The sequence below is a fragment of the Pseudorca crassidens genome, chromosome 1 (assembly GCF_039906515.1).
Source record: "Pseudorca crassidens isolate mPseCra1 chromosome 1, mPseCra1.hap1, whole genome shotgun sequence".
Classification (NCBI taxonomy): domain Eukaryota; kingdom Metazoa; phylum Chordata; class Mammalia; order Artiodactyla; family Delphinidae; genus Pseudorca; species Pseudorca crassidens.
Genome location: NC_090296.1, coordinates 114,535,487 through 114,555,178, shown reverse-complemented (window position 1 = coordinate 114,555,178; position 19,692 = coordinate 114,535,487). Strand labels below are relative to the sequence as shown.

General features: G+C 39.5%; 1 protein-coding gene, 1 long non-coding RNA gene and 1 pseudogene across 2 annotated transcripts in view; 1 reads left to right on the top strand and 2 right to left on the bottom strand.

Moving 5' to 3' along the window:
• MAP2K1 (mitogen-activated protein kinase kinase 1) overlaps positions 1–514 on the bottom strand; it is a 79,221-nt gene extending 78,707 nt beyond the window's left edge. The window contains exon 1 of the mRNA XM_067751529.1: positions 6–514. Within this exon, the coding sequence (XP_067607630.1) occupies positions 6–85 (80 nt within the window). The 5' untranslated portion in view covers positions 86–514. The remainder of the gene's footprint in view (positions 1–5) is intronic.
• Positions 515–672: 158 nt separating this feature from the next.
• LOC137231059 (uncharacterized) lies at positions 673–19,132 on the top strand. The gene is made up of 4 exons (XR_010946377.1): positions 673–942; positions 15,789–15,842; positions 16,580–16,721; positions 18,842–19,132. It is a non-coding gene; the product is annotated as an uncharacterized lncRNA (long non-coding RNA).
• LOC137231054 (H/ACA ribonucleoprotein complex subunit 3 pseudogene) lies at positions 17,684–18,528 on the bottom strand (annotated as a pseudogene).
• Positions 19,133–19,692: the final 560 nt, after the last annotated feature.

Here is a 19,692-nt window from a genome sequence, read left to right as displayed (position 1 = left end):
CTTACTCCGCCGAGCTGGTCCCGTTAACCGCGGAGCCGTCGGGGGCCGGGTTCAGCTGGATGGGCGTCGGCTTCTTCTTGGGCATTTTGGACCCGGGGAAGGCGCTCGCAACTCCGAGGGGTGGGCGGCCCCTCTTGCTTCCTCACTCTGAGCTGCCCCGCGCCCGCCGCGCGGGGCCAAGTCAGGGCCGCGGGCCCGGGGGTTGCCTTCGGGGGACGCGCTCTGCGCGGTCCCGTCAGGGCCGAGTGGCCAGTGGCGGTCTCAGGAGACCCCCGCCCCACTTGCTCGTCTCACAGGGGACCGAAGGGCTTTCCCGCCGGCGCACCACCGCAGCCCCGGGATTCCCTCCCGCTCTCCCTCAGTCCAGCGGTCCCCAGGGCTCGAGGGGCCCCGCCGCGCGCGCACCACAGCGCTGCTCCAGCCACAGCCCGGGAAAGTGCGTCGCCGCCACTGCCGCGTTCCAAGCGACTCGGCGCAGTAGTTCCAGAGGGCCTGGAGGGCGGGGGAGGGGTGGGGAGGGATAGGGAAGGGGGAAGCCTTGCCCCCCGCCCCCCCCCCGGGCAGCTGCGTTTTCCACACTCCCACTCGGCTCCGCCCCTTTCGCCTCGCCGGCAGCCAATGGAAACACGCCTCGGCGGCAGATGACGCGGAAATACGTCACGGGGCGCGGCGTGCTACCCTGGGGGTGGGGTCCGGCGCTGGCTCTACTGCGCCCTCTGCCGCACAGAGGCACCCAGGTGGACCCACCGGGAAGGGAGGAGACCTGGACCGAGTTGGTCGCCACGCGGTCTCCTCCGCTGAGGTGACTGTAGCCCACGGGCCGAGTCACGTTGATGGAGATGAAGTAATAAAACGAATAAAGAAAAGGACCCCTTCTTATTTCTAGAGGCAACGTCGAGGAATAGACAACTTGTCAAGAGACTCCTTGTGCCTAAGGAACAGGCAAGTAGAAAGATACATATAAAACGGTAATACACCGTACTAGTCTACTGACGAGGGTACAGGGAGATGGGTGTTCAGGGCTGATGAGACTTTAAATTGGGACAACCTTTTCTGAGAGCAGATTGGGAATGTATTTTTAAAGCCTTTGAGAAAAAAAGCCCTTTTGACCAATAATTCCAGTTCTGTAAAACTTGAAGAAGTAAGATGTGAATAAAGAGCTTAATGAGATAAAAGATGATTCAGGTGATTCAGAATACACATTCAGTCCATCTCTTTCCCTTTTCCCTTCCTAAAGTATTCAGTCCTAAAGGCATTAGGTGTGTAAAACAATGTAAGCCTCTGCACCTGGTGGTCCAGAGCAGGGTATCAGCCACCCAGCTGTTTGCAATATATAGAGAGTAAGGTTCCCTTTTCATTTTGTAGCCCTTGGTACTGTTTGAATGTTTTGTTATTATGTATATAAAGTGCTCGATTTAAAACATTTTTTATAAATTGTTTAAAGATTAACATGAGAATGTAAAATAGTGCAGAGAGTTTGGAAAACAATCTGGCAGTTCCTCAGACAGTTAAATATAGTTACCATATGACCCAGCAATTCCACTCCTATGTGCTCAAGAGAAATGAAAAACATATATCCATACAACACTTGTATACAAATGTTTATGCAAGTGTATGGCAGCATTTTTCATAACAGCCAAAAAGTGGAAACAACCCAAATGTCCATCAACTGATGAACGGATAAACAAAATGTGGTACATCCATACAATGGAATATAACTTGACCATAAAAAGGAATGAAGTGCTGATCCATTCTATAGCATGCATGAACCTTGAAAACATTATGCTAAATGAAAGAAGCAAGTCACAAAACCCCACATATTTTATGACTTCTTTTATATAAAATGTCCACAACAGGCAAATCTATAGAGACAGAAAGTAGATTAGTGATTGCTTAGAGTTTGGTGGGACAGTTGAGCAAGGAACAGTATAATAGAATGATAGCTAAAGGGTAAAGAATTTCTCTAGGAGGTGATGCAAATATCCTAAAGTTGATAGTGGTGATAGTTTCACGTCTCTGTGAATTTATTAAAACCATTGAATTGTACACTTTAAATGGGTGAATTGTCTTTCAATAAAGCTGTTATTAAAACAACCACTACATCAACAAGGAAATTCAGGGGAAAAATAAAATAGCTAACAGAGTCTTGAAGAACAAAGCTGGAGGATTTACACTACCATATATCAAGATTCATCTAAGACTGAGTATTTAAGACAGTATTTAAGACACTGGCACAAGAACAGACAAATAGACCAATGGAGTAGCATAGAGTCTGGAAACAAACCCATCTGTATTTGATCACCTGATTTATGACAAAGATAACAATACAATGCAGTGGGGGAAAGGGTAGCCTTTTAGATAAATAGTGCTGGGTCAATTGAACATCCATATGGGAAAAAAAATGAGTCTTGACCACTACATCACATCATACATAACAAATCAACTCTAGATGGATTATAGAACTAAACACAACTTTTAAAAGAAAATATTGGAGAATATCTTCATGACATTAGGGTAGGCAAAGATTTCTTAAACAAGGCATACATGCACACACACAAACACAAATCATAAAGGAAAAATATGATAAATTAGACTATATTAAAGTTAATTATTTTGACCTTCAAAAAGGGTAAAAAGACGGCGGTTCAGTGGTTAGAACTCGGTGCTTTCACTGCCGTGGCCCAGGTTCAATCTTCAGTCAGGGATCTAAGATCCTGCAAAAAAAAAAAAAGGGGGTGGGGGTAAAAAGAAAGAAGACATTTGCAACATATATTGGAAAAAGAACGCATATGTATAATGTCTAAAGAACTCCTACACCTTAACTAGAAAAAGACATGAAAAGAGGCTGAATAGTTATCAGGAAAATGCAACTTAAAACCACAATGTGAGTACCTAATGCCACTAAAGTATACACTTGATAATGGACAAAATGGTAAAATTTTTATGTATATTTTACCACAATAATAATAAAAAACACTATAATACTACACTTACTATTCTGGCTAAACTGAAAAGGACAAATAATATCAAATGTTGGTAAGATGTGGAGCAACTAGGACAGGATTCTCTTACACTGATAGTGGGAGTATAAATTTGAGCAACCAGTTTGAAAAACTGTTTGGTAGTATGTACTATAAGGTTGAACATCTATCCTATGACCCAGAGATTCTGATCCTGGACATATACCTACAGAAATCAATATATATGTTCACCAAAAAAAAATGTATAAGACCATTCATAGCACTACTATTCATAATAGTTATTAGGGAAACAACCCAAATGTCCATCAACAGTAAATGGATAAATTGTGGTAAATTCATGCAATGGAATACAGCATTGTGAAAATAGACTACAACTACTTGCAACAATATGAATTAATCTCACTAACATCCTGTTGAGTAGAAGACACAAGAAATATATATATATATATATATATATATATATATATATATGCTCAAAACTGGCAAATCTAATCTATGGTGGTAGAAGTTGGGATAGTCATTATCCTTGAGGAGGAAAGTAACAGGAAGATGAGTTGAAGTAGGCTTTTAGGGTACTGGTAATGTTTGCTTTCTTGATCTGGGGGGAGATCACAGGAAAGAGTGTTCTAGTTACGATTTATGTTATCTTTCAGTAAAACAATCTATGTTCTGGATCTATGTTACCCTTCAATAAAACAATTACTAGAGGAAAAAAAATTTACTCAACATCACTAATCATCAAGGAAATGGAAATCAAAACCACAATGAGTTATCACCTCACACCTGTTAGAATGGCTATCATCAAAAGAACAAGCCATAAGTGTTGGCAGAGCATGGAGAAAAGGGAACCCTTGGGTATTTTTGGTGGGAATGCAAATTGATACATCAAAAAAACATAAAATTTTGGAGGTTTCTCAAAAAAACGTAAAACTAAAAATAGATCTACTAGGGCTTCCCTGGTGGCGCAGTGGTTGAGAATCTGCCTGCCAATGCATTGGACAAGTGTTCGATCCCTGGTCCGGGAAGATCCCACATGCCACGGAGCAACTAAGCCTGTGTACCACAACTACCGAGCCTGTGCCTAGAGCCCGTGCTCCACAACGAGAGAAGCCACCGCAATGAGAAGCCCGCGCACTGCAATGAAGAGTAGCCCCTGCTCGCCACAACTAGTGAAAGCCCACGTGCAGCAATGAAGACCCCACACAGCCAAAAATTAAAAAAAAAAAGGTCTACCAGATCTATCTGGTAGAGATATCTGCACTCTTGTGTTCACTGCAGCATTATTCATGAGAGCCAAGATATGGCAACAGCCTAAGTGTTGGTCAACAGATGAATAGACAAAGAAGACCTGGTGTATAGACAAAATGGAATATTATTCAGCCATGAGATAGAAGGAAATCCTGCCATTTGCAACAACGTGGATGGACCTTATGTTAAGGGAGATGAGTCAGACAGAGAAAAACAAATACTGTATGATCTCAGTTGTATGTGAGATCTAAAAAGCCAAACTCAGGGACACAGAGAGGAGAGGAGAGGTTACCAGGGACTGTGGTGGAGGAAATGGGGAGATATTGGTCAAAGGGTACAAACTTCCAGTTATAGTTAATAAGTTCTGGGGATCTAATGTACAGTATGGTGATTGATTATAGCTGATAATATTGTATTATATATTTAACTGAACGTTGCTAAGAGTAGATTTTAAATGTTCTCACACAAAACAGAAATGGTAATTAGGGGACAATATGGAAGGCTTAGCTAATGCTATGGTGATAATCATTTTGCAACATATAGCTGTGTCAATTCAACATATTGTACACCTTAAACTTACACAATGTTATATGTCAATTATATCTCAATAAAGCAGGTGGAAAAAAGAAGTCATGAGAAAACTTTTTTTCCCTCAAAAAATAGGTCAGACTGACTGAAATGTATTTTTATTTATCTTTCATTTTTTAGATTGAAAGAAAATATCAGCCTTTCTCACATTAAAGCATTTAGGTCTTCTGAGTATTTTGTGGGTTATTTATTTATTTAGGCTGTGCGGGGTCTTAGTTTCGGCACGTGGGATCTTTAGTTGCAGCATGGGACTTCTTAGTTGCAGCATGCGGACTTCTTAGTTGCAGCATGCAGACTCTTAGTTGCAGCATGCATGTGGGATCTAGTTCCCCGACCAGGGATCAAACCCTGGCCCCCTGCATGGGGAGCACAGAGTCTTACCCACTGGACCACCAGGGAAGTCCCTGTGGGCTTTATTTCAAATTTTGTGGGTTTTTAAAAAATTATGTAACTAATATCAGCTTATTATGTGGGGAAAAAAAACTAGAATAGTATAAAAAAGATAATAAGAACCATTCATGATACACTACTCAATGATAATTTCTCTTTTCATTATGGAGTTCATTCATCTTAGCCATGCTCACACAGTTAATATTATAGGATCAGTGAACTTTATGATATTATCAATTTATGAGTTTTATTTTAGAGGCAAGTCCATATTTTCTTCTTACAAATTAAGATCTTTTATTCTCTTATTATGACAAATTCAGTTGGGAAATTCAAAATTAAAAAAAGTTATTATTGTCAACAGAAGTTAATCCATATGAAGCAATTCTACCTTACATTTTTTCTTCATTTTAATACCACATTTTTCTATTCTCGAGTCATGAGAGAACTCTGACTCTTTATTAGAGGCTTTTACTACCATTAACTCTCTTTGCCTGTAATTCATTCTGTTCAGGGTGGGGCCGATTTTTATTTAATGTTTAAATAAATAGCTAAGGAATATAAACCATTGTCTAGATTTTTAAGCTCCTTCGAGTTTGGCAGCTGTTCCTATTGAGTAACTGAGTGAAGGGTCACAGTGGGAAGGGTAACACTGCCCTTCCCTCCTCCTTCAGAGGAGGTACATCCGCTTCCCCGATTCTGGATGTCAGACGCTCCAAATGCAACGAAACCACTGGGTTATTTTGGGAGCCACTGTTAAGGTCACTTGCCCTTCATTTAAAGGAAAAGTTGCCTCAACAAGGTGAGGGCTGATGCAATTTCAATTGCTCTCTAAGGATGTGGCTTCAACCAGACAGGATGTCAGATCTGGCACCTTTTTCTGGAGGGGAGTGGGTGTTGGGAACTCGCCCTGGCTTGGCATCCGAGAGAGGAGATGCGTTACTTTGCTTTTCACCCTTGGGGAACACAGTGAAAGAAGATACACTTGGGACATACTAGCTTCCTAGATGGCAGCTGTGGAGAAGGAAGTCTTGACTTCCTTTGGAATCACAGTCCAGGATCCCGGACATTCTTAATCTCTAATCTGGTTTGAGATGAAACAAATCTTTCCCAGGACATTTATTTGAATGCTTATCATCACTGGACTTTTTTTTTTTTTTCCATGCTTTCTTCTACTCAGTGGAAAACCCCTGAGTCATCCTTTTCCTGCCAAGTGCTTTGCAAAGATTACAAGCAGGAAATTTAAAATGAAAGTGACCATTTAATCTACAGAGATTTGAGAGCTGTGATAAGAGCATATACGGCCTACATGGGTAGAGCCATCATAACATCTGACTGTCAATCTTTTTATAATTCACACTCTTACTCAGAGGTCAGGTCACCTTATAGAGAGTTTAGAATTTGCCTTAAAAAGTGTCATCTCCAGCAATGAACTGTGCATGACATGTAATCTGGGTTTATGTATATTTTAAGATATTTTAAATTATATTGATTGATACATCAACGTGTTTTGGAGTTTTATATACTCCCAGGGAGCAAGGAATCTCTTCTCTGCGATGTGCCAGATTGTTTTAACTGTATGGTCTCATAAAATATAAAGGATTGTTACTGTCATTATAATGATAGTACTGTTGTGTCATTGGAATTACTACTGAGCCATACAGCTATTTATTCTTGCATCTGCATGTGCTTTCTCTGAATAGATAGACCTTTATAACTAGATCCTAGTCTAGTATCTGATATGGGGCTTCTGTGTAAAGAGAATGGGAGACTGAGTTCATTTTAGAATTTTAGAGCTAGACCATAGGGGTCAGGGTATCCAATCACCCCATCTTATAAATAGCAAAACTGAGCCTCGGTGTGTTTAGTGGTGTCCTTTATGGTTACATAGCTAGTTAGGGGTAGAACAGGGACACATCTTCTAATTGCCAGGCTAACGATCTTCTAAAATGTCTTGGTACCTTGCCAAATAATAGATAGGTAAAATTCGTTTTATTTGTTAGTTGTCAGGTTAAGTTTGTTTGGCTGTGACATTTTCAAGTATCTCCAGTTATAATGACACTAAAGATCTTGGTCATGCCATAAATAACAATAATATAATTATTTTTCCTTTATCTACCAGCCCTTTCTCTAATTTTGATACATACCTTCACTTTCAGGTGGTATCAAACCATATTTGGCGTAAGTTCAATAGATTTGAATAGATCATAATCCACACTTCTTTTAAATTTTATGAATCTGGGGCCAAACTTAGAAACTGACAAATCTAGACGTCATTCAAACTTAGTTTATAAACTGTTGAAAAAAAAATTTCATATAATGTCCATAATGCATACAGTTCAAATTTATTTTAGGGAAATAATCAGAGATGTGCACAACAGATTCATATACAACAGAGATGTATATTTCAGCATTACTCATAATAACAAGCTGTAGACACAAATTAATTTTTCTTTTATACTCAACTTGTTTGCTCTCTTTTATTGAATTCAGTGCTTTTTGTTTTTTGTTTTTTTCCCCCTTGGAAGAAAATACAAGAATTTGTTAACAGTAATTACCTATAGAAAGAAAGGCTTACTGAGTGGAAAGAAAAGCTTTCACTTTTCATTTTGTACCTTTTGGTATTTTGTTAGATTTTTCTGTCCATATAAATGAACTGATATTTCCTAGGCAGGAAGATTATGGGCAATTCTTGCTTCCCTTCTTTGAATTTCTCTGTGTTAAAAAAGTAATAAATTATATTATCTTAAAAAATTAATGTCCAAAAATAGAGGATTTTATGATACATCTACATGATGAAATTTAATGCATCAGTTTAAAAATCTCTCTTTAAAAGAGTAATGTAATGGCATGGGAAAATGTTCCAAAAATAATGACAAAAGCACTTATAAAAATTATGTACATATGAGCACCGTTTTATTATTAAAATACAGTGTAAATGTATATGATGGAGAGAGAGAGGGAGAGATTGAGAGAGAGAAGACAAAGGAAATATCTCAAGATGTTAACAGTGTTTATTTTTAGGAGGTAAAAATATGGGTGAGACTATTTTCTTTTTTATTTTGTGCTTTTCAGTATTTTCCAGATTTTGTTGGTGAGCATTTATTAGTTGATAGTGCCTCAGACTCAGTCCCTTTTGTTGCCTACATTCTCTGCTTACGTGACCTCCACCATCTATATGTTGATGAGCTCCCAATTTTATTACTGCTGGTCTAGACCTCTCCTCCTGAGTTTCAGACACACAGCCAACTGCCTCCTTGGAATTTCTACTTGGATGTCTCAGTGGGCATCACAAACTCAAAATATCTCAACTGGAGCACTTGATTCCACTCCCTCACCCCACTCTAATCATCTTGATTTCTCTCTTCCCAGCACCACCCACATCCAAACTGTCAGAAAACTCTGAAGAGTCCTGCTCTGGTCCTGGGCTTCAGAGCCTCCACTCTGGCCCTGTGTTTTGTTTTTTGTTTTAAAATATTTATTTATTTGGTTGTGCCGGGTCTTAGTTGCGGCAGGCGGGTTCCTTAGTTGTGGCACATGAGCTCCTTAGTTGCAGCACGCATGTGGGATCTAGTTCCCTCACCAGGGATCAAACCAGGGCCCCCTGCACTGGGAGCACAGCGTCTTATCCACTGTGCCACCAGGGAAGTCCCCCCACTCTGGCCCTTGTCTGGCCACACCCTCACCACACCATGAGGAGTCCTCAGGGCCACAGTGTCATGCCTGCACAGAGCCTGTGCCCCAGCTTCTAGACCATTCTCTGGTCACCCAAGACTCCAGAATTCCCTGTCTAAACAGTGCAGGGCCTGCAGGGCTTCTTTCCCTGCTCCATCCTCCTGAGAACAAAGTGGCACACTACACCCAGGCGTGGACTCCCCTAGGCCCAAGTGTGGCCAAGGAACTATTTGAAAAAGGTGTAGACAGAGCTTGGCTCATGGGTTGGAAGTCCACGCACCTGTGGGTGAAAACCCTTGCAGTGTGGGATGGACTGGAGTGGAGATGAAAACAGGGAGCAGAGGGAGGAAGACTGGGGGACCAGCTCTCCCCGAGGTGCATTATGGCATTCCAGGGAATCTGAGAAATCTCAATTCCATCTTAGACTTCCATGTTGTTGTGAAAGTATATTTTTCAAGATAGGAGGATAAAACATATTTTATTTCATGAACTGCAGCTTAATTTATCACTTTTGCATAGGTAAGCATTTGGTATTTGGCCTCCATTTGACCTTTTGCCCTGGGTCCCACAAACATCAGGAGTGGGGCTGCCTTTAAGTTCTATCTTCCAAACATAAGAATCCTAACTGGGCCTCTGCTTTCCCTCTGGCTGCCTAATAGTCCATTCTCCATAGAGCAGCTAGAGGATCTTCAAAAACAAACAAACATCTCCCACTTAAGGCCCAGCAGTGGCTCCATCTCCAAAATCTTCATCAGAACTTACCAGCTCTGGAAATTCCTTGGTGGCCCAGTGGTTAAGACTCTGTGCTCCAAATACAGAGGGCCTGGGTTCGATCCCTGGTCAGGGAACTAGGTCCCACATGCATGCCGCAACTAAGAGTTTGCGTGCCACAACTAAGGAGCCCACGTGCCACAACTAAGGAGCCCATGAGCTGCAACTAAGTAGTCCACCTGCTGCAACTAAGACCCGGTGCAACCAACTAAATAAATAAATAAATATTTTTAAAAAAAGAAAAAAAAGAACTTTCCAGCTCTGCCTGCACCAGACCTCACCTCATCCTACTTTCCCCCTTAGTCACCAAACTCTGGCCACCGTGACCTTATTTCCTCCTTCTGAACACACCTACTTGTTCCTGTTTACTCAGTGTGGAGCAGTCTTCACCCTTTGCTTGGCTGCCTACTTCTTTCTGTAGACTGTGCCCAGGTGTCACTTCCTCATCCTCAGTACATTGTCCCTCTAGTCACTCTTTGTCACAATACCACTTTGTTTTCTCCCTTCGTTATCTTTGTTTATTTACTTGTTTATTTTTTGGTTCCTTGTTGGTTCACCTCATCTGTCATGCTCGCCATTTCATCACTAGCTCTGAGAACCATACCTGGCATACAGATGATCAATAAATATTTGTTGAATAGATAAACCTCTTTCTGGCCAGACCCTGTAAACAAAGTTCCAGGGCATATAAGTTAAGCAGCATGATCCAGTGTGATCTCTGTTTTTGGAAGATATTGGTAACCAGAAAAGTTTGGTTTACACTATAAACCAGCGGCAAATTTCTTGTGGCATGGGGTCCTTAGTTGTGGCACATGGGCTCCTTAGTTGTGGCATGCAAACTCTTAGTTGCGGCATGCATGTGGGATCTAGTGTCTCACCTGCCCAGGCTCTTTCCATAGCAATGTGTTAACTGCCTGAGAGCTCCCTGAATCCAAAGAATCCTTCCTCTTCAGGTGTTTTTCTATACTCTGTAAAACTGTCTGTTGAATCATCCTGTTTTAGAAAAGGAAAAATCCTTAGCGAGTTTCTAAAAGAACTCCATCTGTAATGTACTGCAGTGCCTTCTTATAAAAAAGAAATATTTCTTGGCTTTTACTCAAAACTTTTTGTCCTAACTTTTCTGCCCTCATAGGCAATAAAAAATATATAATTTTTTCACGTGAAATTATTTTGTTTTACTTCAAGACATTTAGCCATATGCAACGTAAACATAAAAAAAATTTCTCACCTTGAAGGATTAAGACTATGGGAGAGAACAATTATAAAATAAAATAATCAGTTAATTCACATGACCCTTTTAAAATATATATTTATTTATTTATTTATTTTTGGCTGCATTGCATCTTTGTTGCTGTGCGCAGGCTTTCTCTAGTTGCAGTGAGCAGGAGCTACTCTTTGTTGCAGTGCACGGGCTTCTCATTGTGGTGGTTTCTCTTGTTGTGCAGCATGGGCGCTAGGCATGCAGGCCTCAGTAGTTGTGGCATGTGGGCTCAGTAGTTGTGGCTTGCAGGCTCTAGAGCACAGGCTCAGTAGTTGTGGTGCATGGGCTTAGTTGCTCCGTGGCATGTGGGATCTTCCTGGACCAGGGCTCAAACCCAGGCCCCCTGCATTGGGAATGCGGAGTCTTACCCACTGGACCACCAGGGAAGTCCCTTGTTTGGTTTTGTTTTGGTTTTATTTATTTTTTTAACACAAAAAATAATAAGAAGAAAAAAAGTGATTACTCATTCAATTTCTGCAAGGTAACAGGTCCCAAATTCAGTGCTATATACCCTTGAGAACTGGGAACTCAATAAATACATTCAAATTAGTTTAAATTCTATTGAGGGAATTTTCTTCTGTATTTAAAAAACATCTCTTATACTTTGAACCTTTTTTTACAGATCTATTGAGACATAATCATATGATAGATGGCATATGTGGAAAGGACATTTGAACAGTTTTGACATATGTGGAGAAACCATCACCACAATCAAGATAATAAAACACATCCACTACCTCCCAACAGTTTCCTTGTGCCCCTTTAGAATCCCTCCCTCATCTGCCCATTGCCCTACTATAGTTTGCATTTTCTAGAATTTTATTTATTTATTTAAGTTTTATTGAAGTATATTTGATTTACTATGTTGTGTTTAATTTCTGCTGTACAGCAAAGTGACTCAGTTATACATATATTTTTAATATTTTTTTCATTATGGTCTACCACAGGACCTTGTTGTTTATCCATCCTATACATAACTCGAATTTTATATAAATGGAATTTTATGATATGTACTCTTTAACATGCTTTTTTGGGGGGTCTGTCTTCTTTGAGCATACTTACTGAGGTTCACCCATACTGTGTGTGTCAATAGTCCATTGATTGCTGAGTAGCAAGCCATTCTATGGCTATATCACAATTTGTTTATTCACCTTTTGATGGACATTTGTATTGCTTTTAGTTTTTTGGCTATTACAAATAAAGTTGTATGAACATCTGTGTACAAGTCTTTATATGGATATGTTTTCATTTCTCTCGAGACACCCAAGAGTAAAATGGCTGGGTCATACAGTAGGTGTATGTTTAACTTTTAAAGAAACTTCCAAACTATTTTCCAAAGTGTTTAAACTATTTTACATTCCCATCAGTAGTGTAGGAGAGTTTCAGGTGTTCTACATCTTTGCCAGTATCTGGTATGGTCAGTCTTTTAAAATGTAAGTCATTCTATTGGATGCATACTGGTACCTCACTGTCGTTTTAATTTATACTTCCCTACTGACTAATGATATGGAGCATCTTTTTATATGCTTGTCTAATATCCGTATATCTTCTTCGGTGACGTGAATGTTTAAATCTTTTGCCCATTCCCCACCCCACCCCACCCCACCCCACCCCACCCCAGTCCCCACACCAGGGATCGAACCCGTGTCCCCTGCAGTGGAAGGGCGGAGCCTTAACCAGGGGATCACCAGGGAAGTCCCTCTTTTCCCCATTTTGAACTGGGTTGTTTGTCTTATTCTTGAGTTGTTTTGTGTTTTTTTTTTTAAGAGTTCTTTATACACTCTAGATACAAATCCTTAGTCAAATATATGATTTGCAACTATTTTCTCCTGCCTGTGGTTTGTTTTTTCATTTTCTTTGAAGAACAAAAGTTTTTAATTTTGATGAAGTCCAGTTTATTGATCTTTTGCAGTTCATAGTGTTTTGTATTCTATCTAGGAAACTTTGCCATTCAAATGCCATCAGGGAAATTTTCTTTCATATTTTGAATAACATCTCTTAAACTTTGAATCTTCAAAATATGCTCCTTGGTCGTGAAAACACTTAAGGAATGGCTCCCCAGCTCCCTCATCTGGTGAGAGTGTGCTTTAAAGCATTTGAACCTACAACATTTAAAAATTATGAAAGCGTCAAAAGTGATCTAAAGCATTTTTCCTTTTATCAAATTTTTTTTCAGAAGTGCAAAATACCTTACTATTGGGAACATAGAAGAAATAGTTTAAAAACATGAGACCTGAAAGTCAAATAGTACTGGTCTCAGTCCCTCAGATGGCTTGCTTCTAGTTCACCACACCTTGAGTATATTTTCTTATCACCCTTTGTTTCCATGAAATTCTATTTGAATGGAGGTTAAGAGCATTTTATTACCTTAATGGATGGCACTAAAGTCCTCTTAGGGAGACAAGTGCTCTTGCTGGGAAGAATACTGTATTTTAATAAGTGCTTGTGGTTGGTGAGCACCCACCTACACTGCCTCCTACCCCTACCCTGAGGGTGTCAATTGGCTCCAAGCTTAAGAAGATGGAAAAATGGTCTCCATAACACAGGAGATGGGAAGGAGAGAGAAAAGCAGGGAAAATGGCATGGAGATGAAGGCTTTGCCAGATATGATACAACCCTTTCTCTAGGAGCCCCACAAAGTAGGGTACATCTACTGAATGAGTGACTTTTATTGTGGTAACAGGGCCTAATCTGAAACAGTTCAGAACAGAAATAACATATGAGATTCAGGAGCTCAGAGGCCCAGATGACCCTGAGAACCTAGGTCTCACTGGGTATATATAAAACTCTTGGGAAGGCCCTCAACTTTCACAGAAAGTGGAAGTGACAATATCACAAATTTAAACACACTACCCTTTGACCATAATGCGCTTACTTGCTCAAGTGCTCTCCTGGAAACAAACTTTAGGCCCCATCCAGAGCTCAGCTTCATTTAAATCTTCACTCAGTCTCCTCCTGTCATTACTCTATCCAGTTCAGATTCCAAGGTCCATCACTTCCTGAAAATACTTCAAGTCCCTTGTTCCTTTTTCCTTCCATTGTACTTACCTGGGAAAACTTCAGCCATGTAGTGACTCAGTCATCATCTCTGATTCTTAACTTCCTATCAAAAACCTAATAACACACTTATATGTAAACACCTCATCCTTCATATTTGAATGGAGAGAAGTGCTGCCATCAAAGGCTATCCCTTCCACCTGTCCTCTCAAGGTCTTTGTTCCTATACACACACACACACACACACACACACACATATAAATACATATGTAACAATACATATCTAAGAATGCATATATAAAATACACGTATAAGAATACTAAATAGCACCACTGTTCTCTTCAGAGTTGCAGAAAACCTCAAACCATTTCAAATGTTTATTAAACAAGAGAATAGTTAAATAAATTGTGGTATGTTCAGTAAAGAATTGTACAGAGCAGTGAAAATTTTCTAAACTACAGCTGTGTGAAACAACATGGAAGAATCACAGAACAAAATATGAAGTGAGGAAGTAAGCCCAAGCTGATTGCATACAGTTTGATACCATCTCTATAAAGCTCAAAAACAAGCAATAGTAAACAGCATATTGCTTATATTGTTTAGGCCTCTACCTATATACAAAAACTATTTTTAAAAGAAATGATAAATAGAAAATTCAGGACAATGGTGATCTCAGTAGGAAGGGGAATCAGAGAAGGGATAAACAAATAATTAGATGTAAGATGTTGGCTTGTCCTTAGGTTGGATGGTATGTTCACAAGTATGTATATTCTATTGTGCTTTATAACATACATAAATATTATATATATTATACTGTAGGTATCAAATATTATATAAAAACAATACTTAAAACCTTTTAGGAGCTATGAAAAAAAACTATGATGAGATCCTTCTGTTCAAAATAGCTATCTTAACTTTATTTATCAATTTCCCCAATATTTTTTATGCTTCTGTTATTTCTCTTATTTTAGGGCACCTTCCCATCCAAACCCTACCTAATTCCAAGATTCTGGTCAAGTTCCAGATCTTTCCAGAAGTCTTCCCTGACTTCTCCAGCTCTTGTTCATCTTTCTTTCCTCAAGCACTTAAACAACTTTTGGGTTCCAAGCAAATCAGCATGTAACTGTATATTGTCTTCTATCATTTATAATTGGTCAATGTGTGTTAGGGCTCTTCATTGCAAATAACAGCATCTGGTCTCATTAGTAGTTTAAACAGAAAAGAAATTTATTAAAGGATACAGATGGCTCCTAGAATCTCTGAGTGGGCAGGAAATGAGGCTTGGCAGCTATGCCAGGCTGATGCCAAAACTGTGCTGTTCTGTTGCTCTAGTGGAGACTCTCCTGGTGCCACCACTGGGCAAAAGTGCACTTGTATTCTCACCACTGACACTGGACACTGAACATGACCCCTAGCATGTCTAGCTCTGCTGCCCTTGGAAGCTGGTGGTTTTTTTGCCAGAATGCATTGCAAGCAGTGCCTCCATTTTCACTTCACCCTCTTCTGACCTGCAGTCTCATTTTGTTGTGGAACTGGGGTACCCAGGATATATTTAGCTGTGTGCAACCCTGAGAAGATGAGTTTTTTGCTTCTATCTTAGGGATGAACTCATAAAGTAGGAGCTTCCAAACATAGAAATGGTGTTTCAAAGGTTATCTTATCTTACCAATATGGCTTATTACCTAAAACACATAACACTCAATAAATACCTGTTGATTTATTACTCTTCAGTATCCTCCATTAAAACAGTACCTTTGGGATCATCTAATCCAGGGGTCTCTAACCCCTGGGCTATGGATGGGTACCAGTCCATGGCCTATTAGGATTCAGGCACACAGCAGGTGAGCGGCAAGCGAGCAAAGCTTCATTTGTATTTACAGCTGCTCCCCATGGCTCACATTACCGCCTGAGCTCCGCCTCCTGTCAGCATTATGGTGAGTTGCATAATTATTTCATTATATATTACGATGTAATAATAATAGAAATAAAGTGCACAATAAATGTAATGCTCTTGAATCAACCAGAAACCATCCTCCCCCACTCCACCCCCATCTGTGGAAAAATTGTCTTCCACGGAAACCAGTCCCTGGTGCCAAAAAGGTTGAGGACCACTGATCTAATCCATACCTTCTGTCTTACAAAAGAGCAAACAGACTCAGAGCAATAAAGTGATTTGATTGTGGTCAGACTTTTAGTTCTTAGTAGAGCTGATGTTATGGTTTGAGGATGTAGTCCAGGAAAGATTCCCAAAGGTCTAATACAATGTACAGTGATGTAGTAGTCTTCTTGTGCCGAGAACTGCTTATGTGCCTTATTGTGAAAGTACTAGTTATTCACATTCTTAATATTTTTGGAAACACTCTAAAGTTCTAGATTTGCAAAATAAAAACATTCGTTTATTTTTTTCTATTTTATTGTATGTGGCAGTCTACTAATTTTCCCCCAACATCTTTTCACCCCTTCTTCCACAGTAATGGAAATCCTGAGTTTTTACTGGGCCATGACCACCAAGAATAAAGACTATATTCCCAGCCTCTTTTGCAGCTGTGTGTGGCCATGAGATTACATTCTGGATGTAACCAGAATTGTCGTATGCATCTTCTGGGAAACATTCTTAAAATGTTGAGTCATGCCCTTCTCTCTTTCCTCCTTCCTGCTGACTGGAATGCAGTTGGAGCTCTAGAAGCCATCTCAGAAAATAAGGTGAACTTGAGAATGGAATGCTCACGTGGTAAAGCAAGAAAACAGGACACCAGTTTCCTAACACCATGGAGCACCATACCAACTATGAACTTACTACCTCCAAACTTCTTGTACGTGAGAGACAAACTTTCTACCTTGTTTATTGTTATTTTAGTGTATTTAGTTTTAGTTTTTCTGTTATTTGTAGCTGACCAGATCCTAATTAATAATCCCTGGGCTCAGGACATGGAAGCAACCTAAGTGTACATTGACAGATGAATGGATAAAGAAGATGTGGCACATGTATACAATGGAATATTACCCAGCCATAAAAAAGCGAAATTGAGTTATCTGTAGTGAGGTGGATGGACCTAGAGTCTGTCATACAGAGTGAAGTAAGTCAGAAAGAGAAAAACAAATATTGGAATCTAAAAAAAAAAATGGTTCTGATGAACATAGGGGCAGGACAGGAATAAAGACACATGTAAAGAATGGACTTGAGGACATGGAGAGGGGGAAGTGTAAGATGGGACGAAGTGAGAGAGTTGCGTTGACATATATACACTATCAAATGTAAATTAGATAGCTAGTGGGAAGCAGCCGAATAGCATAGGGAGATCAGCTCCATGCTTTGTGACCACCTACAGGGGTGGGATAGGGAGGGTGGGAGGGAGGGAGATAGAGGGAGCAAAAGGGAGAGGATATGGGAATATATGTATACATATAGCTGATTCACTTTGTTATATAGCAGAAACTAACACAACATTGTAAAGCAATTATACTCCAATAAAGATGTTAAAAAAATAAAAATAAAGACACACCAAAATATTTGCTTGTTAAAAAAAAAAAAAATCCCTGGGCTCGTCACCTTGATTACTAATGCTGATGCAGACCCAACTGGGTGATACGATCCCAACCTGGGCATGTTATGTACAAGGCAGGGGCAAGTTGATGCCACAGTATTGAGATGGAGTCCTCAAGTACATAGCAAATCACTACCACCAGCCAGTCCAGTACTTACCTAAGTGATAATCCCAAATAACACCAGCCAATAGATAAGACACAGAGACTTTGCTTTTCAAATGTGGTTTAGAAATAGTTCATGGTCTTTTAGTTTTAAAAGATTTACCCCATTTTTCTTCTTTCAAACTTCACTTCTGGACTGGGTTTCCAGCTTTCCAGAAAAACTTTTACACTCTATACTCAATCCTTGTTCTTTGATAGTCTATTTTTCCTTTAACACTATTCACTCTTTTTTTTTTAGCTCTTTCAAATCATTTTAATAACCTGGGAGTGATTCGAAGTATGAAAAGATTCAAACATTTTCCCTTTAAAGGGGATGCTACCATCATTGCCTCACAACAAGCATGATCAAAGGCAATGATGAGACTGAATTCCAAAGAGCAAGGGTCGTAGGAAGGCTTCAAGGCTCACGGATTGGAGAGCTTGGTTTCAGAAAGTCGAAGGCTAGCAGGCAGAAGAGACATGAAATTTTCATGTCAGAGGATGGGGCACGGTTTCTGGGTCATGAGCACCTTGAAGTGTCTCTTGATGGTGATTTGGTGTCTAGAATATTTATCCGGGGAGAACCGAACAGGATGGGCCGAGCAGTTCTGTTGTCCCATAGGGTCAAGCTTCTTCAGCATATAGACCCGGTCTCCCAGCTCGTTGAGGCAATACTGGAGAAACCCGACCACACTGAAGCCAGAGGTTCCAATTCCATCTGTAGCTCCTCTAACTGACAGCCTCATGTGTTTTCAACACTATTCACTTTTAAAAACATCAAACAGTTCTAAAAGTTTTAATGACATGGTCTATGAGAAAGTTATTTTTTATATTTCTGGTGCAATTGTTAAGGAAAATATATTTCTAGTATTCCTCACATATGAAAAAGAGGACAGTCTTAGACATTAATATGCCAGTGCCTTACAACTGTGGTAGTTATATTCACACAGACTTACGATCAATTACCAAAGCCTTTACATTTTCTAAAAGGGTCAAACAATTTACAAATTATATGGATAATAATAGGTAACATTTATTAAGTACTATCATTTAATCCTCCTCATAACCCTATGAAGTAGATACTATTATTAATAATAAGGAACTGAAGCACAAATGTCAACAAGTAGTAAATGATGAAACTGAGATTCAAACCCTCAGAGCTTCAGCTCTGGGCATTTTTGGGGGGCGGGGTGGCATATAACTTCTTAATTTCTCAAAGTGCTTTTTTTTTTCTTTTTTTGGCCAGGCAGATTGTGGGATCTTAGTTCCCCCACCAGGGATCAAACCCATGCCTCCTGCAGTGGACGCACTGAGTCTTAACCACTGGACTGCCAGGGAATTCCCTCAAAGTGCTTTTATATTTATTTTATTAGACATAAAGTGGAGAATATAGACTGTTATCTGGATAATTAGAAGAATGCCTCTTGCCTCAGTTACCCGGACTCTTGAAGTTAACATATTTCCCATTTAAATTAATGTTAATTTTGTAAATTGCTTAATATTTTTTATCTTGCATTTATAGAAATAAAACCATAAAATTAAGGAAAATGTACATATACATATTTGCATACATAATTTTAGATAGAGCTTGCAATTTACTTTCTCTTATTCTTTTCACATATTTATTCTATAATTTTAATGAAATATTTCAAGCTACAGAAAAGTAGAGAAAGAAAGTAGCAAACACTACTCATCTTCTTGGTCTGTCAAATCTTGATGCTATAGGTGCTAAAGGTAACTTTTTTTAGTTTTCTGAACAGTTAACACATTTATATGTTCCAAAAAAGTATGGTGTTAAGTCCCCATCCCACCCTGTCCCGTATGTCCAGTTCCCATCTCCACTTACTTATATATTTATTTTGTGTGCATGTGTGTCCAAGCAAATATATATTGCACGAATATATTTGGACTCACATAAAAAAAATTAAAGGTAACACATTTTTGACATTCTTCTTTGTGCCCACAATCCTAACACTCTTTACTGCCTCTTTTCTCGGCTCATTATTCAATTAATAGAACACTTATGCTCAAGGAATTTTGTTAGTAACTCTGAAGAATCGGTAGTTTCTCATCAAATTCTGTTTGCCTCCATCCTTT